General features: G+C 54.0%; 1 protein-coding gene across 1 annotated transcript in view; it reads left to right on the plus strand.

The window, feature by feature from the left end:
* The first annotated feature begins 876 nt into the window (after window positions 1-876).
* ZNF609 (zinc finger protein 609) overlaps window positions 877-23,406 on the plus strand; it is a 64,048-nt gene continuing 41,518 nt past the window's right edge. Inside the window, exons 1-2 of the mRNA XM_083871023.1 lie at window positions 877-930; window positions 14,519-15,384. Coding sequence (XP_083727149.1) covers window positions 14,638-15,384 — 747 coding nt within the window. The 5' untranslated portion in view covers window positions 877-930; window positions 14,519-14,637. The remainder of the gene's footprint in view (window positions 931-14,518; window positions 15,385-23,406) is intronic.

A 23,406-nucleotide genomic window follows, 5' to 3' on the forward strand; every position in this document is an offset into this window, starting at 1 on the left:
GCTCCCCTCTCCATCTGCAGGAGCTGCAGATTGGTGCATGTTCCTGCTCCATGCTCAGCACTGACAGATGCCAGCTGGGATTCTTGTCTCCCATTGGCACGGCTTTCCTCACTGGTTCACCTTCCTGGTTTTGGGGTGTCATGGAGACAGGACTGGGACACCCCACTGAAGTGAACCGAAATTCATCATCACCGAACAGTGAGGCTGATGCTGAGGTTTTGGGAAAAGGAGTGGAGGTTTTGGATTGTCCAGGGGTCAGGGTTGAGATGAGCTTGAATTTCCTCCCTGGTCAGCAGGGCCAGTGCTAAGGCTTTGGGTGGGAAGTACAGAATTTAGGGGACATGTCACCTCCAGGGCATGAGAACGGCTGGGGAGCCAGGTGCTCTTTCCATCCAGAAGAGTGTTGGAAAGGAAAAGTGGCAGCGGGGGGCACGATGGGGTGGATTTTGAGGTAGGTGTGGATGCCCCGGGATGGTGAGGACTCCCGTCTCCCGCCTTTCTGTGCTGGCTCAGGGAGCTAAAAGCGTGGCCTTGGGGGGACCGTGCCGGGCTGAAATCTCACAAGACACCGCTCAGAGCGTGAAACACCCCTAAAAGATTCCCCCCGCCATTTCCGAGGAGACACTACGGCGGCTCCGGCTCCTAAGGCAGCTCCGCTCCGGGCTTTGTCTGTCTCCGGCCCCCGATCCTTCAGGCGGGGTCTCCGCTCCGCGTTTTGTCGCCGTCCGGGGACGCCGCTCCACGTTCCGCCCTCCGCGTTTTGCGCCGCGTCCGCCCCGCCCCGCCCGGCGGACCCGGCGCGGCCTGCGCGGCGCGGCCTCAGCGCGTGGCGGCCCCGGCCGGCCCGGCCCGGCCCCGGCCCCGGCCCGCAGCGCCGGCCCCGGCGCGACCCACATGGAGCGCACCTAGGGCGGATACCCCAGCGACCGGGTGAGTGCGCGCCCGGCCGGCCCCGCGCCCCGCCGCCGCGCCGCGGGCGGGGGGGGGTGGGGGGGGGCGGCGGTTGGGGCTCCCCTCGGGCCTGGGGCACCCCCCCACACCCGCCCCTTCCGCACGGCCCGGGCCCGGGCCGCCGCCGTGGGCCGTGACCGCCGGGACGGGGATATGCGCCCTCCCCCTTTCTTCCCTGTGACCCCCGGGAACGCGGCCGTGCCTCCCCCCGTGACCCTCGCGGCCGGGGCTCTGGGTACCCCTCCCCCGGGACCACCGGGAACGGCAGTTTCAATGCCCCCTCCCCCCCGTGACCCCCGGGATGGGGCTGTGCCCCCCCCCCCGTACCCCTGGGGAGTCTGTGTGCCCCCCCCAGCTCCACTCCTGCGACCACCGGGGACGAGGATACGTGCCTCCCCCTCCCTCATGTCTGGCCGTGGGGATGGAGCTCCGGGAGCCTCCCCCGGGGCCGCTGGGGACGGGGCTCTGTGTGCCCCTGCCCCCCCTCCCGTTAGCGCGGGGCCGGTGGCGGGTCCCTCCCGCGGCCGTTGGGAAGAGCCCCGCGGGTGTCGCGGCCGTTGGGGGTCGGGTCCCCCGGGCCGCGCTCACGGTGCCGGGGTCCCCACGCTGCGGGGAGGGGTGTCCCCTGCCTGGGGTCACCGCCGTGCCAGGTTTGTGGGCAGGATCGGGCTTGCGGGGAGTGCTGCAGGCGGGGACGGGGTTCCCGAGAGGATCGCGGTGTTCCTGGGCGGGGGCGGGGGTCACCCCTCCTGACCCCCCGTCTCAGTGCAGGGGAGGGTTTGGGGGGCGCAGGAGCAGAGGGGCAGCGCCAGCGGAGGGTCTCTGGAGCCCAGCTCTTTTGTAGTGCCGGTAGGGGGTTCTCGGCACAAATCCCGGAAGATAAAATGTTCCCCAATGCATTTAGCGAGTCCCTGTGAGTTTGGGGCGGGTCAGACCCCGAGAGCGGAGCCCCTCCGGGCATCACCCCCGGGGCCGGGCCATGTACTGGTGGCCGGGTACCGCAGGACGAGCCGCCTTCCTTCGAGTCTTTTGAGCCCCCGTTGGGCAGCGGGGCCGATCTGGAGGTGACCCCGCCGGTGACAACGTGGCCGGGTGTCCCGCGAGGGCTGGGGCGGCCGGCGGGGCGAGCGCTCCTGCCGTGCGCTCTCCCGCCCGTTGTGTACACGGGGAAGGTCACAGGTTCAGGTCTGGTCTGCGAGACTTGGCTCCCCTCCATCTCCCAGCAGCCTTCCTTTTGCCTTTCCTTTCCCCCCCCTTTCTGGGAAGGCCCTTTCCCTTGGAGGAGGCGTTAGACACTCATTTTCTAAAGTGTGCACCGAGGAGCCCCATGGGCTCTTCTCCCCTCCTCCGGAATATCCAAAGATGCCGGTGTGTTGGGGCTGTCTTTTGGGCTCCATCATGTGCAGGCAGTTCCTCGCCTGGACATCCTCAGGAAAACCTGTTTCCACGCTTTGTGCGATGACTCCAGCATCAGATTATGCCGCACATTTCTGGCTCTTTGTTGGCAGTATGCGACCGCACATGCACGGCACTCAGAGAATCCAGGCAGCTGATTTTATCGATTAGCTCTTGACCAAAAATAATTTATATTTTATTATTTTGAAGCCGTTTCAGTCACAAAACACAAATCCTTGCCCTTTTACTCCCTTGTTCATCCAGTAAGGTTTTCTCCTCTCCTTTGAGGAGGAGAAGGGAGATGTGCGCAGCACCAGGAACGTGGTGTCTGTGTGGAAAAGGACAAGGATTTAATGTTTCACCTGGACTAGCCTGTCATGCAGGGCAAGGGCTGCCTCTGGTTAGAGCCACTGGAGGAAATTAATTATCAAGCAAGTTGGAATGGGGGAGAGGATTTTTTTCTTTTCTCCAAGACTTGGTCTGTGTGTTTGGTGAGTCACCATTAGGCTGCTAGTTAGCCTCAGGGGCCAGTGTGTGTGTGCATGGATGTGTCTCTTAACCTACTTGTTATCTCTTTGCGTGCTGAAAGTGGTGTGATTTTTTGGGGGGGATCCATCTGTCTGTCTGGAGCCCTGTGCTGGGTGGTAAAAATAATCCCTCCCTTGCCTCAGTTGCAAAGTCCCTTCACACTTCCTTATACCTGGCTTGTCTTATGTCGGTGGTGATGGCCTCGCTACTTCTGCCTCAAAAGCTTTTTCCCTGTAAATTGAGCTGAAAAGGTGCATTTCTGGGAGAAAGGGCTTGCAGAGGTGGTTGAGGTGCTCTCACATGGTCTTGGATCTACCCAATAGCTTGTGCGTGTGTGCCTTTATTTTGAATTAACAAGAAGGAGAGACCAGAGTTCACTCTGTCTCTCTCGGAGAACAGGGCTGCCGTGAATCAAAAATTGCCTCCAGCTTATATTTACAGTGTATTCTTAATTGTGATTGCATACATTAAAGAAAACCAGGAGCTGCCTGGTCTTTCCAGCACTTCCATGTGGGCATCATTCCCCAGACAAAGTCGATGTCTGTGTGTTGTGTCTAGGCCACGACAGGTGGGAGACCCACATCTGGGATCTCACTTCTGGGCTCAGCTGATGGTGGTTGAGGACCAAAGTCATGTGTTGTGCCTGATTTAATGGGCATTTCCAGCATGTAGGAATCTTTCTCTGCATGCTTGTGGTGGGGAGAGGCAGAGTCTTGAGCTGGACCTTGGCTGGGCTGGGAGTGGGGATGCACCTCTGCCCTGTCCCACTCGGCCCCGCACAGCACAGCTCCGACTGGGATTAGGGCCTGTGGGCGCTGATGCAATACTAGTCCCAGATGTAATGCAATAAGCCTCTTTGTCCCCTTTATCCAGAGCATTATGTAAATAAGATGGTATTTATGGTCCCAGGTATGTTGTTCCAGGGCTGTGTGACATCCTGTGTATGCTGCAATGCCCTTTGAGTGTTGGCTCCATTGCCAGCGCTCCTGGCCAGAGGCAGGGACGTGCTGGGGGCAGGTAGTGAGTGTGCAGACGCTTCTGGGAGTGTGTTACATGCAGTCCCCCTCTGGAGAGGAGGTGAGGCTGTAGGTGACCTTGCTAGGGGCTGGTGACAGTTTAACCATGCTCAGTTGTGGTGAAGGCAGCGAGTGGATCAGTGCTGGGGTCTGTGGGTGGTTGCCCACTGAGGTGATGGAGAAGTCCATGGTTATCATAGCAGGCTTCCTGCAGGATATGGACTACTGGTTCCCCAGCCTTGGGAGTGGGAGAGTCGTGTGTCTGTTCCCAAACCTGTTTCATTGCAATTGATGGTGGTTTGTGGAGGTATTTTTTGGGAAGCACCAAAATCTCTGAAGCACGTGGAGATGACCTGGGCTGTTTGCAGTTCTTCCATCACACTTCTTCTGATGCTTCATGGGCTCTCTAGGCATGGGGAGAGCTTGTCATTTTCTCTTGGGTCTTGACTGCTTACTTGGGAAAATCCTAATTTGGGTGCTTGTGGCAGTGGGTAGAGGGATGAGGATGCCATTGCATGGAGGTGCTTGACTCCATCAGGGTTTGGGGCTGGGGTAGAGGTGTGTTGAGGAGCCCATGTGGATGTGAAGGACCTTTTTGAAGATCAGGGGTAGGTAGGTGAGCTGGCTTAGAGCATGCAGCTGTCCTGGGAGCTCATTGGTGGCCACATGTGGCTCCTGAACCAGAGCTTTGGCCACCCTGGCAGCAGCTGGTCTGCTCTATGTCCCCATGCTGGGTTGACTTGGATGAGGAAGGGTGTTGCTTTGTGTCGGGAAAGGGCAGGAAAAGAGATCCCACTGGGATATGGCTTATTTTGCCATGCAGATGCACTTTCCTGCTACTGAGGGTCAGTGCCTTGGGGTATGACATTGTGTCAGAGGAAGGAGTGAGGCTGAGCTTGAACAATCTTACAGTAAGAAAATAGGGCATGGCTGCCTGACCAGGAAACTTGCTCTGGGACTCCAGTTGCTCTTGCGATTGGTTTTTTTTTTCTTTAAAGGAAACCAATTCCCATCTGCATTTGGGTGAAAAATCAGTTTTTGTGACAAGCCCAAGAGATTGTTTTGTTTTCGCTGCAGCTGAGTGTCCTTCACATGCACAAAACCCACTGACGTAGCTGCTGAGCGTCAGCTCAGATGTGGTGTGAGGGGTATGAACGGATGCAAGTGCAGTTCTTTTGTGGATGAATGAGGATAATTTCAGGACAACTTTGATGTTTTGCATTGAAACATTAAATGCCCAACTTCCACAAATCATTGCCATGTTCATGGTTAAGAAAAGGAAAGATGATGTTGTTGCTTTATGCTCCTCTTTCCTCAAGCACAGAAAGGTTTTGTGGCATTGGATTTTTCCTCTAAGCTGTTCTTGGGCCCCTCATTCTTCCAATGGCTGGAATGATGAGATCTCTACAGTGCTTCATCATGTGTGATGGAGCTATGCTGATTTAATGATAAGAAAATTGATTTTAATGAATTTGCTGAGCTCATTTGTGGTTCAGATTAGCAGAGCATTGTTGGTTCAAGTGGGTCCAAAGATTTGACTTGGAGTTGTCCTGGTGCTTCTCCAAGGGGATGAAGGGTGGATCAGGAGGAGTGTGCTGTGCAGCTTTAAAGGAGTGAAAAGGAGGTGTGTAATGACTTCACTGACAGTAACCACAATAAATCCAATAGCAGAGGAAGAGTCTTGCTCATCTCTGGGGGAATTACTTGTCCTTTCCCAGAGGTTTAGTAGCCTTGTTGAAATTTCTTCTTGTCCTGGGCATTTCTTGTTTATCTTTGAGGGGTTTTCACATCTAATCTGCACCTTTCCTCTGCATCCGTTGCCACAAGGAATTCCAAGTGCACTAGGACTCTACAAATAAACCCAGCCCACTTTGATGCATGGTTTTCATTGGGTTTTATTGTATTCCTGTGTGCTGGCTAATTCACAAAATTCAGCAATTTGCAATGGGTCATTAGCACGAATTAGCAACTTTCTGATGGATATCAGAGCTCCGCAAATGTGCCGTATTAATCTGGGAGATATACCTATTTATTATCCCTCCCAGGTCAAAAAAAAAGGGATTTCTCGGCATGGTACTTGCTCTGCTTACATTTGTCCCTGTCTGCATCTGCCTTCCCTCCTCCTTTACTTCACAGTCTGGTTGTTTTTTTCCCAAAGTGTTCCCAGGCTGATGATGTGACAGGAAGAGGGATTACAGCCGCACGCACTGGCCTTGCTACAAAGGGAGCCTCAGCTTTGGGAGCCAAGGTGCCCTAATTGGTTATCGAATGAAGGGAATTAAAGGCATTAATAGGTGAAGTGGCAGCTCCTTTGGTTTTGGAGCAGTGGAGAGATGTTCATCGTCTTCTGAAGGCTGGGAAGCAGCCAAGGCTGGCTGCATGCTCTGCTCCTAAAAGGAAAGATAAAGGAAATAAAGCCCAGAAGCTGTCCGTTCCCTGGGAACAAGCAAACCAGTGGCTGTCTGTCTTCTCTAACCAGCCCTGCCGTGCCCCTCTCCTGTCAAGTCAGAACTGTGGGTGGGAGACACTGCTCAGTTGGGATCACTCCAGTGCTCTTCCTTTGGGTGAAGAAGATGGGAAAGAGATACTGACTTTGGTGCAGAGTGGCGGTGCAGCCAATGGTTTGTTGTTCCTGCTGTACCTCTGTGGAGGACAATCCTTGTTGGACACCTGCATCTCTGTGACCATGAGAACCCAGTTTGGGGTGAGGGGACAGCAGGGAGACCAGGAGCAAGGCGAGGAGCCATGCTGCCTCTGGAACCCTGTGAGGAAAGGGAGAAAATGGACGGTTCAGTAGTGCCCACCCTGCTCCCACCAACACCCTGAGCTCGGGTTGCTGCCAACTCCTGGGTGCCTTCCTGCATCCCTGCTGACAGCATTGGGTGAGCAGGGGGAAAGGGCAAGCTCCCTTTCCTGGCGCTTACTCCAGTGGTTATTTATGCCCATTGATTGTCTTTGGTCTTTGCCAGGTCTTCTGTCTTCCCATCTCCGTGACTGATGCTTCGAGGATCTTTCCTGGTCACATCCGTCTTGCTGCTTCCTCTCACTGCTGGCCATCTTCCAGCCTGCATGGAGTGCTGAAGTTTGGGAACCTCTTGGGTTATTTTTATGTGCCCTCTACCCCCTTCTAGGCTGTGCAAAAGAACAGGCTGCCAGTTCAGACACCTTTAGGCCTCTCATAAATCTGTTCACTTCTGTGTTGGGGTTAGCAAGGATGTAACTGCACTGGTTTTAAATCCACCCAGCTCTTCCACTTTCCCAGTTGAAACCAGCTCTGTTCAAGGGACAGTCATTCCCCAGGTTTATCACTATGGAAAGCATTGCAGTGCCAAGCAGATTGGCTCAGATGTCTCGTTTTGAGTGTTTGATGTTATTTTTGGCACCAGCCAGCAGCGACACGGCTGGCTGGGCTCAACAAGAATGGCCTTTGTGGTGGTAGAGGAACACCGGGGCCGTGTCTGGTGCTGCTGAAATGCACTGGCTTGTCTGGGGTAGACTCATCCAGAGGGCTTCTGTGTTAATCCTGGCTGGTTATTGCTCATGGTGTTGCTTTGCTTTTGCTGCTCAGTAGCTGCCAATGGTCTGCGTGTCAGCCTTCAACAGCCAAACCCTGTGGCGCCGCTGCTCTACTCCTCTGGCACTGCCAGTGCCTGCCGGGCACTGCTGGGTACCAACGATGCCATCACACCCACGGGGTGGCACATGAGGATCATGGGGCAAGCAGAGGATGCAAATTTTGGGTGAAGGTGGAGCTGTGTTTCTGGTTCTTGCTAAACCATTGCATGCAGGTCTGGGTATGGAAGTTACACACGGATGTCTTCCAGCATGCAGACACACCAGTGAGGGGTAAATCCTTGTTGGGCAGCCTTGATTCAGGGTAGATCTGAGAGCTGAGCTTGGAGGAAGGAAGCTGCTCTGTCATTTTACCTACCAAATACTTTTTCTCCCACGCATGTGGGTTTTTCAATTCCTCTTTCCCTGTACAGCAGAAAGTTTAGACACTGGGTACCAGTTTGCGCTTGTGGATTTGGGTAGGATTTGAGATCTCTTAGATCTTGGTAATATTCAGCTGCCTGAGGTTTTAGAGTCTGCAAGGTGATGCTTGCTGGAAGATGTCTATCTTGGCATTTTTGGGTGAGCAGGCTGTGATCCAGTGCCTGAGCCTTGCTACTCCCTGCTCATCTCCATGGCAAAGGCTTGGGAACGGGATGTGGCTCACACAGGACCCTGCTGTCAGAGCTGTAACAAAGTGCTGGCATGACTCTTGCCAGCTCATGCTGTGCTTGATGCTCCTCCAGTCCATGCCATCGTGTTATCCTAGCACCATGGCCTTTCCTGCAAACCCTGTTCCTGCCTGGCAGGAAGTCACTCAGCTCTTTGCAGGGGTGTGTGCAGGAACATTGCTGGACCTAAGGGCACCTGCAAGGAGCCATATGGAGAAGTCAAGGGGCAACAGGTAAAAAATGAACTGGGAGAGGTTTCATCTCAAGATAAGAAAAATTTTTTACAGCCATTCCCTGAAACATCCCCCTCCCGGACACTGTAAGAGTCTATGCTGGGGAAGGTTTTCAAGATGTGACAGGGTGGTAGGTAATCTCACCTGCTCTCCCTTTTTTTCAAAAGGTTGGAGCAGGTGACCTTTCAAGGTCCCTTCCACCCTGCTCTGCTCTACTGTTGTGTGACCTGAGTTGTGTAGACATGTACCTTCAGGCTTGTGGGTAACAATGGTACTTCCCACCAGAGAAGTGACACCAGCAGTGCATTTCAGCAGAGTGGGCAGGTGTTCCAGGAAGGTGCTGTTTGCCAGCCATCCTTCACAGGAATAGAAGGGAGGGTTTGGTGCCTTCGTGTGGGTCTGTAGATATCAATGTGCCTCTTGCTGGGCCTGAGGACCATGTGCTGAGGACCATGTGATGGTTCTCTTGCTGATAGGTTTCTTGAAATGTGAAGCTCTCAGAGTTCCTTGTGAGTTGGTGGAAGAAATGTGAGCTGTATTTTATACAGAAGTACATACAGAAATGGTACCTTGAAAAAATACACAACTTGAGAGACATCAAAATCAAATAATTGTAAATCTGCAGAACTGTTGTGTCTCAAGGCACAAATAGACAAAACATTTGGGCTTTGGTGATGACACTTGCAAAACTGATGGGTGGATTAAAGAGGTACTTGTTCCAATTTTCCCCATTTCATGATACAAAGGAAAGCCTGAAGCTCTTGGTCTCCTCTTTGTGTTCCCCCTTTCTGTGTGTCTTGTGTATCAGGGCTGTGTGTAGCCTGTTGGGAATTGAGGGAAGCGAGGGGTTCTCAAGAGGGTGTCTTTGCTACTCAGACAGGTTCAAGAACCCTTGTTTTTTCAGCCCTAGATTGAGTTGATCCTCATGGTATTGAGGTTACAGAAGTGTCAATAAGAAGCAAATGCTGGGGTTTAGCTATTTTGGTATTTTCTTCAAACACACTGGCAGTGTGTGTCTGTCTTTTGTATTGATGGCTTTGCTGGATGTTGTCATGTGCTGCAGTTATGTGGAGTTTTGCTAGAAAAGTCGTGTTTTAAGGTCATGAGTGGATGGGAGTGGGTGTGAGGCTGAATTTTGATCCCAGGAGGATCTTTTGCCTGATGATGAGTGTGAAGTTGAGGCCTGAGTGTGTATTTGGGAGCAGATGGATGTTGTGGCTGATAAGTCTCTGGGGCTTTGCTTCAGGTAGGGTGATTTTCTGGCCACCCTGCACCAAAGTGGTCTCTGCTCACCTCTCCACTTTCCTCCATCTCTAGCCTCTCCCAGTGACCTTGTATGTCCTGATTTTCTTATGCCTGGACTGAAGTATTTCAAGCTTTTCTCAAGAATGCCAGCAAATGACTCATCGCTCAAGTGCTGCCATGTCTCAGGTTCATCTCCAGTGTCAAGGCTCAGCCTTCAGAAACTTGGGAGTCCTGGCCTAAGTTTGTTGGTGTCTCTCTCAGCGCTCTGGCTGCAGTGCATGCTGGAAGATGTAGTCTTGATGGGGTGCACCTCCATATTAAAAAAAGAAAGGTGGCTCCATTTTATTCAAATTGGGTTCAGCCTTTTCCCTCCTGGCAGCTTGCTGACGCTGTCCCGCTCAGCCCTGAGAGCCACTGAAGTTCTCTGGGCGCCTTGTGTGAGCGCAGAGGCGGGAGCACAGCTCCTCCATTCAAAATCTTGCTTAATTCCACATTGAACAGCCTGTTTTGAAGCTCTGCGCCTTGGCGTGTTTTGCAACAGCTCGGACTCCCGCGGGGCGCAGGCGGTGGAGGGATCCTGCCCCCGTTGGGTGGCAGTTCTGGAGGGTGTCATGGCAAATCTCCTTTGTCTGCTACAGCTTGACTGATGTCTGGGGGAGAGTGAACCCTCCTCCCCTGCGTGATTTCTTGAGCTGAAAGCAGCAAGTGAGTGAGGAAGCTCCTTTGTGCAGATTTCTCCGTCTCCTCTTGTTCGTGCCAGCTGGCTCGCGTTCAACATTTCTCTTTTTTTCTCTCTCTCTTTTTTTTTTCCTCTTCTCTCTCCCCCAGCTCTAGAGAGAGGGGGCGGGGAGAAAGGGAACATCTTAAAAAGAAATCTGCAGAAAAGACATGGGAGTTACTTAACAAAAATCTAACCCAAACAAGCCCAGCTGGGGGATTACAGGCACGGTGGTAGGAGCTGAGTGGGGAGTGAGCGCAGCAGCGTGGGGAAGGCAGTGTGTCCCCCCCTCCACCGCCCCGAGTTTCTTTAGTCGTAAAAGGAAACAAAAAGGGATCTCATGCAGAGGCAGTGGATGGGGAGAGCAGCCGGCTGGCTGCCAGTGGCTGGAGGAAGGGCCTCAGGACTGCAGCCCCTCAGTGCTGCTGCCTCAGCTGGGGGCTTGTGAAGAGCCCTTTGGGGGTTTTGGCAAGCTGGAGAGGCAGCATCCCTTCCGTGCCACTGCCTTTGGCTCTTTCGGGAGGGAGCAGAGGGTTCTGCTCTCCAGGGTTGCTGCTGGCCAGAGCAACCATCTCACCAAACCTTCTGCTCCCTGCCTCGTGCCTGCTGGAGGAAATGCTGCATCCTGCAGATTTTCTCCCCCCTTCCCTGTCTTCTTTGCTGCTCCTTCTTGTGGGCATTCCTGAAAGTTAATCAGGGTGAAAATTGCAGTCAGTCATGTCTGGAAGCCACCAGAGGCTAATCCTGGAGCGCTGCAGGCTGGAGCACATGGCTATGAGACAGTCTCCCTATGTGTGGGCTGGCTGCTGCCAGGAGAAGCGCTTTCTCCTACATCTTGCTGCCCTTGGGCGGTCAGTCCTTCCCAGCTTTGGTCTCCTGGCCTCCGGTAACCAGCAGAGAAAGCTGGAGTGGTGCGGGTTCGGCGGGTTCTGAGCATCCTGCACTGGTTTTAGCACATAGAGGCAGGGACTGGCTCAGTTTCCTTGCTGCCTTTTGGAAGTGGAGCTGTTCTGGTGGAAGAGCTGTCTCTAGGTGTGTGTGCAGCCCTGAAAGTGAACTTTCAGGTTTGTCTCTGAATATGGCTTGGCTCTGTCCCAGCCCGTAGATGTGGATTATAGAGGTCTCAGCACCTAATGGAGCTGAATTATTCATGTCTGGTGCTGTGTGTGTGCAGCATTCCCAAGCAGAAAGCTGTCTCCTTGTAGGATCTGCGCTCCAGGACTGCTCTTAAAACGCTTTGTTGGCAGGTCTCCAGGCCAACAAGTGAGCACATGCTTTTCATGTTGTGCGGGGATCAATCCTGCGATGGCAGGAGGTAAGGGGAAGGACACGTTTACAGCTGAATCAATCTCCTCGCTCTGTTTTCTGAGATGCTGTGATTTGTGGCAGCCTTACTCCCCCGGCAAGAGAGTGGGAAGGATCTGGATACCACCCGGTGCTTCTCCAGCTTGGGCAAAGGAGGCAGGGGAAAGGCACCTCTTTCTCTGGGCTATGGGGTGTGGTGCCCAGGAGCTCCTATGCACCCAAAATAACGATGGTGTGTTAGTTTGGGATGTCTGCATGTCTGGCTTGAGAGAGGGACTCCAAATGCTCCTCTGGCGGGGGGGGCAGAGGCTGAGCCTGCAATAGTGGAGTAGAGAAATGGGGAACTGGGATGGGAGTTTGGGGAGGGAAAAAGCTGTTGAAAATGCTTTAGAGCCACATGCAATGGAGCATATTCAAGAGTTCCCCCCAGATCACATTCCAGGATCCCAGCCTTCAGCTCTGCTCTGGAAGGGCTGATCCCTGCCCCAGTCCCTCTTCCTGTGGTGGCATGTCTTGAGTTCTCTGCCTCACTCCCGTCACAACGTGCCTTTCCCCTGCTCTTGCCAATCCAGCATGTTCCTGTCCGTCCTGTTTGTGGTTCCCTTCTGTCTGCATTAGCAGAGCCTGGGCTCCCTCGGCACCTCCTCTGTAGGGTGAGGGTTTTTGCTCCTCTTGTTTTCTAACCCTTTGATTGTTCCTGGCTCTCTAATTGCCAGGGACCCAGCGGACTTCTGGGCTCCTTCTTCCTTTTGTTGTGGTAGGAATTGGCAAAAGCTGCTGCTGTTTGCAGAGTTTCAGATCCAAGTCCCGCTCATCTGGTCTCCTTACTCCACATGTATAAATAATACTTATGGAGATGTGTGTGCGTGTGTATGTGCACGTTTGGAGCAGCAAGGTGAATTCTGTGGTGGGAGTGGAGAGCTGCCCGAGCTGGCATCATGCAGGTGTTGCATGGAACAGGTGATGCTACACATGTTGCAGTACAATCCTGCAGATTGTCGTTTTCCTGTCACAGCAAGGTCAGATCCTTGTCTGCTTTCCCCTCTGACCTGAGCTTGCCGTGGCTCTTTGCCTGCTCCAGCTTTGGGTCAGCAACTCTTGGATTTGGAGACTGAACTTCATCCTCTGCTGTCAGCTCCTGTGGGTTGCTCCTGCGCATCAGTGGTCATCAGTGGTCCACCAGTTCACTGGGTTTGTTCCTGTATTCAATGCCGCAGCTTAGGGCTGGGAAGACACTGGTATCAGCCAAAAATCTGGTTCATCCAGCTCATTGCTGGCTTTGCCCACCCACACAAAGGAATTGCCGTGGATCCGTGACACGGAGAGTGCCATGCAGGGGTGAGGTGGTCACTGCCAATCGCTGGCCCCATCAGTGATTTGGAGAGAGGCTCTGCAGAGGCAGGTTGAGGGGGTTAGACACACCAGCTTGGAAGTGGGGAGCAGGTGCTGGGGCAGGAGTAGGAAGAGGAGGAGGAGGCAGCCATAGAAACACGCAGGTCAGCTTTGGGAAGCCGTTAGCGACTCCGGTGCACAAAGTGATCTCCTGATTCGGCACTTTCCCTGCTGCTGAAATGAGAGGTCAGTGCTTTTCATTTCCAGCTTGCACGCAAGCCCCCCAGCTCGTGGGGTTAAAAATCTCTGTAATGACCTGTCAGAGAGCGGATTATTAGCTGTACAGAGCCGAGGATGCTGTGGGGAGCAGATGGAAAATGGTCTGGCTGCGGCAGCCTGGCTGATGAAAGAATCCCTGGCATTTTTACAGTGTTTGCGTCTCTGGAAATGCACCGTGAAGCTGCTTTCCAGGCTCCTGCCTGCTGGGGTTTGAAGAAATTTGTGTGTGTGTGGTGCAGGGCTTTTTTTTTTTTGTTTGTTTGTGTTTTTACTTCTCATTTCTCTTTAAGTCACCTGTTTTTGAAGTGTCACTTGTAAATAGTACCAGGAGCAGGCAGGCCTGCAGCTTGTTGGGGAAGGGGAGGACAGTGCTGCTGGAGAGAAGCCTTATTCAAATGGGTGGTCAAGGATTTCTTAAGGATTCTGGAGAGCAGGTGGCCTTGCTGGGCGGTGCTGGGAAGAAGCTGTTACATGTGTTAATTATGTCTCGTCAGGGTAATTGCCATGACTCGGGTGCTGTGTCAGGTTGCGCGTGGGTGTCTTTTTTGTTTCCCTCCCGGGGGAGAGGCTGGGAAGCAGGGAGGAGATATTTTGGGCTCACCGGGGTCAGCTGTGGTGTGGGCAGGTAGGGCTGAGCCCCCTCTTCCCAGTTAAGACTATGTACTTCTACAATTGCATCTCCGTTTCCCGTTGGAAGTTTATCCTGGCCAGGGGGGATGGTGGTAAACCAAATCTGGGTACTGTGTTGCTCTGCCCAGAGGTGTGGGATGGGAGCCCGTATGCTTCCCACTGCGATTTGGCCTTTGGTGACTCCTCTGATATGTCCTAAGTGTCACGGGCACTCTGAAGCCGGGGATTTATTTCCCACCAAGGCACTTGACTTCCCTGGTGAGCAGCTCTTGTCCCTTGCAGCGAGGCTGGCGTGGAGAGGAGCCCTCCCTCTGGGTGGCATTGGCAGGAGAGGAATCAATCCTCCCTCCCAGGGGCAGCGCTCGATAATTCAGAGGGAAATGGTGAGCGGGGAAATGTGTGAGTAATGTCTTGTTGGAGCCGAGAGCCGTGACCTGCCAGGGCTGGTATTGATCGAGGACTGGTGCCAGATGGCCGCTGCTGCGGGGGCGGCTGTGGAGCAGCCCCAGCCCAGGGGGTGGCAGGAGGATGCTGCGAGGGGGATTTGGGAGGTTGGGGGTTTTGCACTGCCCAGATCTCTCCTGCCCGCAGGTGTGACTGTCAGTGATCTGTCTGCCTGTGGCTCTTCGTGTGTAACCTTGTTCTCTTTGCTCTCCCTTCCAGCAGCGATGCCGTCACCTGGGCAGACCCTGACCACTGAGAGCCCCCCAAGGACGTAGGTGGACCCCCAGGGCGTAGAGGCAGGGAAGAGCCTTGAACTGTGAGGGGCCGTTAACTCTAAGATGTCCTTGAGCAGCGGAGCTTCCGGAGGGAAAGGAATTGATGCGAACCCGGTTGAGACGTATGACAGTGGGGATGAGTGGGACATTGGTGTAGGGAATCTCATCATTGACCTGGACGCTGATTTGGAGAAGGATCAGCAGAAATTGGAAATGTCGGGCTCCAAGGAGGTGGGGCTCCCGGCACCCAACGCAGTGGCGACGCTACCGGATAACATCAAGTTTGTGAGCCCAGTGCCAGGCCCGCAAGGCAAGGAGGGCAAATCAAAGTCGAAAAGGAGCAAGACTGGCAAGGACAGTGGGAAGCCGACCCCAGGGTCCTCCCTGTTCACTCCCAGTGAGGGAGCTGGTGGCAAGAAGGAGGTTCAAGGACGCTCTGGGGATGGTGCAAACTCAGGGGGTTTGGTGCCCACCGTCACCCCGAAGAGCTCGGAGAAGTCAGCCAAGGCGTCTCGCAGTGTGGCTGGCTCCAAGAAGGAGAAGGAGGGCGGCTCATCCAAAAGCAAGAAGGAAAGGAGTGAGAGCGCGGGGGCTGCGGCAGAGAAGGAGCCCAGTGTGCTGCAGCCCCTGGCCCTGGCAGTGAGGGTGGGACAGTATGATGGGGGCCAGGGGACAGAGCCTGCTGCTGCTGAGCAGCTTGGGAGTATAGCTATTGACACGGGATCTGCGCTCAATCCCTTGGGAGTAAAGTCGGAGCTGGAAGATGGAGAAAGTGAGTGCCGGCAACTGAAAAAGGTGAAGTCAGAGAAGGTAAGAGAGCTGTTGGGGCATGAGTGCCATTGCTGCTGCTCACATGGCATTGCTGTGACATGGCATTGTGGGTGACAAGGGAGTGGGACTCTGTGTCTTGTACTGCTGGGGCCAGCACTGACATGTGGTTGGTGCCTCCTGGTTTTGGTGTGAGGGTAATCTGACCATGTGATGTGCTGGTGTCTGGACATGGCAATGGAATGACACTGGTCAAGCCTGGCTTCTGGGAACCATGTGTGAGCAAATCACTTGCAGACACTGTGCTCTGGGTACCATCCTGCTGTACCCTCTGAGATTTTGCTGGTTTTCTGCTGGTTTTCTCCAGCACTTTGGCTATGCTGAATGGGTCCAGGCGTCTCTGGCCTCTATCACTCTGAAGTCAAAGAGATGTCCTGATGCTTTTTCTGCTGCATCTCCCAAGGGGACACAAAGAGTCCGTGCTGTGCTTTGTGTCCTGCTGGCTTCACCTTGTGTGTCAAGGCTCCCTGCAGCTCCTGAAGGAATTTATTTCTCTCCAGTTGCATCATGTGCGGAGAAGGATCCCTTAACGTGTTAATGGATGTGGGATCTGCATGGGCATGTGGCTGAGCACAGGGAGCAGGGCTGACAGGAGTCCCTGCCTTGTTCCCAGGTCTGCTGGTGGCACACAGGCTCTGTCCCACTTGTGGTGGTGATCCAGGACTGGTCAGTGGCTGTGGGTGATGTTTGACCTGTCACTCCTCTGCTAACACGTGGCAGTGATGCTGAGCTGGCCAAGCTGCTCTTCCAGGTCACCAGGGGCATGAAAAGCCCTGCCAATGGCAGATTGCCAGCGGGGTGGGCAGCCGTCTGTCTGTCTGGGTGGTACTGGCCTCTGGGTGGCTGTGGTGCCGTGTCTGGATGTGGCCATTTTACCGGACTCTTCACTGGTTTCTGAGCAATCACAGTGTCTAATGTGATTTCTGGTTCAGATGTGGAAGACTTTGAGCATGTGGAGGTCTATGCTTTCCTCCAAGCCATCTGCACACATCTGCTGGTGTGTGCCCATGAAGCCATGTGTGTGTCATGCACAGGGTGAGCATCACAGGTGTGTGTGTTTGGGTCAGCTTGGCCCTATTGCCATCAACATGTGCCAGGGTGTCAGGAGAGTGGCTGGGGAGTATGAGAAGCAACGAGCACCATGTTTGCAGCCAGAGATTCCCTAAGATTTCTGCTTTGGCGTGGGGATCACAATGTGGGCACTGGGATGGGTGGGGAGGGCACAGTGCACTGGGAGAGGTGCTGAGACCAGAGATTTGTTGGGGAGCATATACAGAGAAAAGGGTGTTGGAGATGGTCAGCCACGGGATGGCTCTGGGACAAGGGCTGCTAAACAGGTCAGTGCTTCCTCCACTTAAGAGGAAGATTCCTGGGGCAGGTGACTGAAGCCTGTAAAATTCAGGAGAAATGTGGAGACATCTTGTTCCTTTGTCTGTTCTGGCAGTGGCACCAAAGTGAATGAAACCAGGAAGAGCAGCAGATGCTCTTTTGCATGATGGACTGGAATGCTGCTGCTAAAAGCTGTGGGTGCTGGAAGTCCACACCTTTGAGGCACCTGGGTGGATTTGTGGGGGAGAAATTCAGCAGGGGGTATACAGGGCAGCGTGTTTTGGCTTGGGAAAAGCATGAGGAGGACAGAAGCTTGGGAATTAGTTTTGGGAAATACCTCAACATGCTTGGCTGTTGTGTTCCCTTGTAGCCATCTGTGCTGGCTGCTGTGACAGCCAGCACTGGAGGTGGCTGGACCTTGGGTTGTACCCTGCATGATTTTGCTGTGTTTTTCCTATAAAAGATTTATTTCTTTCATTGATACAGCTGCAAAAACTCTCTGTAGTTGGCGATACCAACGTGACGTGTGGTGTTGGTGGACAAGAAGCTCCACACACCCCAGTTGTGTGTGCTGGAAACCTCTTTGTGTCCTGGGCTTGTGTGGGAAGCAGGGGAGATGGGGGGGATTTTGCCTCTTTGCCCCGCTCAGGTGAGACTGCACCTGCAGAGCTGCTTCCAGCCATGGGGTCCCAACTCAGAAGGACATGGAACTGATGGAGAATCCAGAGGCGGCCATGGAGATGCTCCAAGGGCTGGAACCCCTCTAGTCTGGAGCCAGGCTGGGAGAGCTCAGAGCCCCTCCCAGTGCCTAAAGGGCCTCCAGGAGAGCTGGAGAGGAACTTTGGACAAAGAGTGCCAGGACATGGGGGAATGGCTTCTCACTTGCAGAAGACAGGGTTAGATGGGATATTGGGAAGAAACACTTTCCTGTGAGGGTGGTGAGGCCCTGGCACAGGTTTCTCTGAGAAGCTGTGGCTGCCCCATCCCTAGAAGTGTTCCAGGCCAGGTTGGACAGGGCTTGAAGCAACCTGGTCTAGTGGCAGGTGTCGCTACCCGTGGCAGGAGGTGGAATAAGATGGGCATTAAGGTCACTTCTAACCCAAAAGATTCTACCTTCTCTGTGCTGACACTCGGTGAGGATGGTTCTGCCATTTTACTTGTCCAGATTCAAGCATTACCCCCTCGGTGAAAGCTTAGACTGGAGGGCTGATCCCTGTTTTGAGAAGGGATTTGATGTCTGGATCTGCAGGAACATGTGTCACTTAGGAGGAAGCTTTGTCTGTGTTTCATCAGCCTCCTGGGGGCAGCTGGATGGCTTCCTTTGGGTCGGGAAAGCCGTGGGTGAGGAGAAGAAAGGTGTCTGCATGGTAAGGGGTGGGAAAGCAGTTATATGTCTTGAAGAGACTGAGGCTGGGTGGATGCCTGGGGCAGGGTGGAGGAGCAATGGGATGCAATGCGGGATGTGGCATTGGGCTTGTCCTGTCTCCCGAAAGCTGCAGTGATACCCTAAAAACTGCGTGTGGAGTCCAAAGGACAAGACAAGAGCAGAGGTATGTGCTGGTATGTGCTGGGGAGGGAGGGCAGCTCCTCCAGGCAGTGCATCAAGAGCATTAAGGTGGCAGGTTCATTCTGGCCTGGGGACAAACCGTGCTTGGGAAGCGAGAAACTTGCTCAGACTGAAACAGGAACAGCAAGAGTCTGACTCAGCCCAACCTTTGGTCTCTGTCAGCTTGTCCTTTGCTTAACCCTGTACTGCACCCGCTTCCGTTTCAGGCTGGGGAGCTGGTCTCCATCTGTGGATGAAGAAAGGGAGACTGTCTGTCCCTCCACCGCTGAAGCCTGGGGTGGGTGAGCTCCCCGGCAGTTGGACAAAAGAGGTGTGTGCTGAGCCGGTAGCCACCAGCCAGGAGGCTCTGTTGTATCTCCATGGCTGGAATAACGAGCACTTGAGCAGGAAGTATTTTTACTTGATGAGGTGCTTCAGTGCCACAGCCAGCTCTTGGCCCAACCAGCTCACCCCACTTGTCTCTACTTCTGCTTTTGTGTTCTTCCAGTATCTTGCTGTAGGATTTGGCAGCCCTCGAGTCCTTGTTGGGTGTACGAAGGAGCTTTACTTTGGGTTTTGCCAAACACTTTTCCTTGTCAGCTGGTGCTCCATGTCTCTGTCCATAGGCAAGTTCACCCTTGCTCCCATGTCTGACACAGCAGTGATGGAGCCTGGGCCTTGGGCTCCATGGGATGTTTTACCAGGAGTCATACTGAGGTGAAGCCTCCGGAGCTGAATATCCCAAATATGCTTTTTCTTGTTGTGGATCTTGACTGTGTTCTGGCTTGTTACGTGCTCTCCTCAAACCTGGTGCTATCAGTGTGTTGGGGCACAGATGGTTACTTCTCCAGGGACAGGGCTGATCTTGATGAAATCCACTGGTGATAACCCTGCTGAAACTTTCCAGGGTCTCTGGGATGGGCTGAGCACCTCGAGAAGGTTTGCCTTTGGCTGTGGTCAGTGCCTGAGTAGGTCCTTGGAGCCCCAGAAAATATTTGGAGGGGCAGCAGTGGGCGCTTAAAATACTTGCAGCAGGGGGAGAAAAGAGCTTGTGCTGGTGGACCCATGAGCGTGGTGACCAGTGGCTGGGTCAGTCCCTGTGTCACTGGGGATGGCTGGAGCTGAGTTGGGCTTTAGTTTGCCTTTTTTTTCTTTGCAGGGACACTGGTGCTGGGAGGGAATGGCAGCTCTCAGTGAGCAGCCGAGCTCAGCAAAATGGCCGTGCACGGAGGAGCAGCGCTGATTTTGCCCCACCAGGCACCGCTGTGTGGCCGAGCTGCCCTTGGGGCTGGTGGCTGAGTCGGCCCCTTCCTCACCAGCCCTGCACCCACCACATGGCCACCCCGGGCCCCTGCACCCGCTCCCGGCACTCTGGGGCGTGCTGGCCCAGCCGGGGGATGTTAAGCATTAAACAAAAGAGCCTCCCAGCTCTTGGCTGCCGCTCCGGCTTTGTTTTGATTGAGAGGTTGTTCAGCAGGAGGAGGGAGGAGTTTTTTTTTTTTTTTTTCCCTTCTCTTCTGACGAGCGTCCAGATGTGATGCTGCTGCAGACAAGGGAAAGGCAAACAGAAGCCGCTGGAGACTCGGCTCTTCTGAAAAGCCTCTCGGGGTCACGTGTGCTGCGGTTTTGGGCAGCAGGAGGGTGGATTCATCTGTGTCCCTCTGCGGGAGAGGAGGTGGAAACCACCGGTGCATTTTTTTCTCCTGAATTTCTCCCTAGACTCAGTGTGGTGCTGCCCTGTGTGTGCTCAGAGCAGACATCCCTGCTGTGGGTGACCTGACAGAGAGGTGCTGTTGTAAGATGGGGGGTCACTGCAGTGTGTTCACACCAAAACTGGTGTGAAAATGCCCTTGCGGTTCTGTGGGAGGACAGTGTGGCAGCAGAGGGAGTGCTTGGAGTCAGGTGGCAGTGGAGACAGTGGGGTGACACCACACCAGTGGCAGCTGCCAAAAAAGAAACACACCCAAAAAATATATCTGTGCACTGTGTCCCTGCTGTTGCTGGCTTATCCAGCAGTTTGCAGGGTGGCTTTGGTGTCATCTTTGTGGATCTTCTTGCCCTAATCCAGGGATGAGACCTGCATGGTGCCTCCAGTGCTGGTCCTGCAGCCTCAGTGGGATGTGGGATGGACCCCCAAGTGCCAGGTGTCCTGCACCATTAATCCTTTGCCTGGAGTGTCATGGTTGCCTTTTTTTAGCCATTTTTCCATTGTTGGGGTAAGGGATGAAGTTTGGTTCTGCCTGCAGCAGCAAAGATTGGGGTGAGGGATTCCTGTGTGACTCCAGCTTGAAGAGGTGAGACCTCCCAGTCCCTCTGGTGGGTCCAAGCCCAACAGGAGATGGCCACAGACACTCTTAGGAACTATTTCTTGATGTGGGGAAGAACCAGGATGAGATGTTGGGGGTGGTCCCAGCCTCGTGCTTTGAAGGTGTGCTTGGGATTTTGACTGATGTGGGGTTCCTTGTCTTGGGACCAGAGTTTGGGTGGAGAGACTCCCAGTGGAGCTGTTTTGGTGAAAACAGTTGTTGCTTTACAGCCCCTCCACAGGTGGCTTTGGAGCTAGTTTTCACCCTGTGCTTCGTTTTCCACAGGGATTTTTTTGGGCACTGGGAAGCCCAGTGCTTGGGTAGGGGCGTATTCATGCCCAAAACCCTGGGGAGAAGTTGTTTCCCAGCCTTTGGTCTGCAGGGCTTGTTTCTCTCCGGGGAATGGCAGCCAGTGTGACATGGGCAGCTCAGGGAGGTGGCAGGGGCGTGCAGGCAGCTACCAGCTCTGGCCTGATCCTCTCGCCGTGGTTCTTTTTCTCCAGCCATGCTGGAATCGGCTGCCTCCAGAGCTGCTGACAGAGCTGTGTTGGGAGTCCTTGGGAATGACACCACTCGTTTCCTTATTGTTCCCAGCTCTGCCGCCCAGAGCCTTCTGCTCTAGGAACAAGGCAAGAAGAGGGCACGCAGCCAACATGTGTCAAGAGCTACAAAGGAGGAAATTGGCCTCGTTCACTTCAAACCATGGGGTTAGTGCTGGAGTTTTGGCTCCTGCTGAGAGGTTATTTATATGTGGGCTTTCTTTTATAACCACTGGATGTAGCAGGCTGGGAGTTCCAGCTGATCCCACCTCTGAAGGCTTTACAAAGGGAAAATCGCATCTCTCCCTGGTTGCTTTCCCAGATGGCAGTGTTAGGAAGGACTAAAAGGCTGAGTTAGCTTTGATGCCCCACCCATCAGCATTGCTGTATCCCAGTGAATTGGCCCTCATGCCGAAACATGGGCTAATCTCCACCAGAATGGACAGCAGGACATGTGGCTCCCCGTCAAGGACATGGTGGTAGGAAATGGAGCAGCGCTGGGAAAGAAGAGAAAAAAACCTCGTTCCTGAAGCGTGAGAGCGGAATGACACCGTGGTAATGAGGGGGCTGATAGAGGGGGGACAGAGGAGGAGCAGCCCCTTCTTGGCTTCCTTAGTGCCAGAGACCTGCAAATCTGCTCCCCCAGTGCTTTGATGAGAGATTTTGATGGGAAGGCCGGCGGGTGATTGATCCTGCTGACTCATGGACCTGATTCCTCCCTTGAGAGCAAGGGCAACTGCTGGAGATGGGTCAGATTTTGAGGCTAACGGGCTCTGGTAGACTCTGTAGTGTTTTTTTGCTTTGCTTCCAGGCTGGCGGTAGCTGCTCATTAGCCTAATGACCCCAGTTACCCAGCACCATTTATCTGCCGAGGGAGATTTCTTTAAAGGAAGATTTGCGCCTCTGGAGCGCCGTGCAGCCCCGAAGGCTTCAAAACCCAGTGAGCTGCTCCAGCAGCCCTGCCGGGGAGCTGATGCAGGGGGAGTGTGCCAGGAATAACCCGCTAATGAGCAAAGCTGCTTCTCCACCCGGCAGCCAGGGAGGCCACGGGAAAGGGCAGCAGAGCACAGGCTGCCTGCATTTCCCCTCCTATGCTTTTAAAGGCTGCTTGGTTGGGGATTCACTGCATTTCCCCTGTTTTCTGCAGGCACGACATCTTCTGTGCCACTGCTTTCACAGTGCTGCATTGCTCTGCTGCTACTCTTGAGGATGCTTTGGGCTGGAGCTGTAAAATCCATCTTCCCCATGAATCCTTGTGTGCAGGCATCCCTGGAGATGTGTTGGGCAAGAGGGCACTTAAATCCCCAGAGCTGAAGGGTGGGCAGGAGAAAAGGCAGTGGTGATTGCTGTGGACTTTCTGGGGTGGTTTTGTGACATTCCTACCTCTGGTGATCAGTGCCTGGAGCTTGAGTGCTCATTGGGTGCAAGAGGAGCCACCCCAGGGCTTGGAGCTGTTGAGCAGCAGCTGGGAGAGCAGCCCAGGGCTGGGAAGCAACTGCCAGGCTCCGGAATGATTTAAAGCCACCAGCAGCCTGACGATATGTTGTATTTGGTGACAACATCTGCTCAAGATATTCCTGTCCCTGTTACTCATTCCTGCCCACGGACCAGATCAGGGAACTGATCTGATGTAAATAAATGTGCTCAGGGTTTTCTGGGGTGAGCTCAGGTTGTGGGCTGGCATGGATGGGTGAGTTGGGATGGATGGTGCATGGGCAAGTGGTGATGGTGCTGGGGCTGGAAAGGAGGTGATGGTGGCACCTGGGGCTGGAGATGAGGACTTTGCTGGGGCCATGCTGTGGTGTAAAGGTTTTAGGGGCTCACTGGCCTCTCACAGGGCTCACAGCAGCTTTAGCAAGCTCTGCTCAACCCAGGAAAGCACATGGTGCATGTGCTTCCTATCCCTCCTCCTCCTGTGCCCCCAGCCTTGCCAGCTGAATGGTGCCAGTTCCATCCCAGTGTTCTGTGGGCAGGGTAAATCCCTTTGCAGAAAGATGCTACTATGGAGCTTTTGTATGGTTTGGTGATGGTACTCACATCTGCTGACTTTTCCCATTCTTGACACTGAAGTGGCTTTAAAACTTGGTATCTAGATTTACTTTAAAACGCTGTCTGGCCCTCATTCACTTAGGATGCCTTGGAATGTGTTGTGATGAATAGCATGGAGAACATGCCTGCTCTGCAGGCCTGAGCTGAAATTCTGGTTGGGATGTGGAGGTCACCATGTTTTGGCGAGGTGATGGGATGTGATAAAGCTCAAAAGTGGATTTTGTCTGGTATTGAG

The sequence above is a fragment of the Zosterops lateralis genome (assembly GCF_965231275.1).
Source record: "Zosterops lateralis genome assembly, chromosome: 13".
NCBI lineage: Eukaryota > Metazoa > Chordata > Aves > Passeriformes > Zosteropidae > Zosterops > Zosterops lateralis.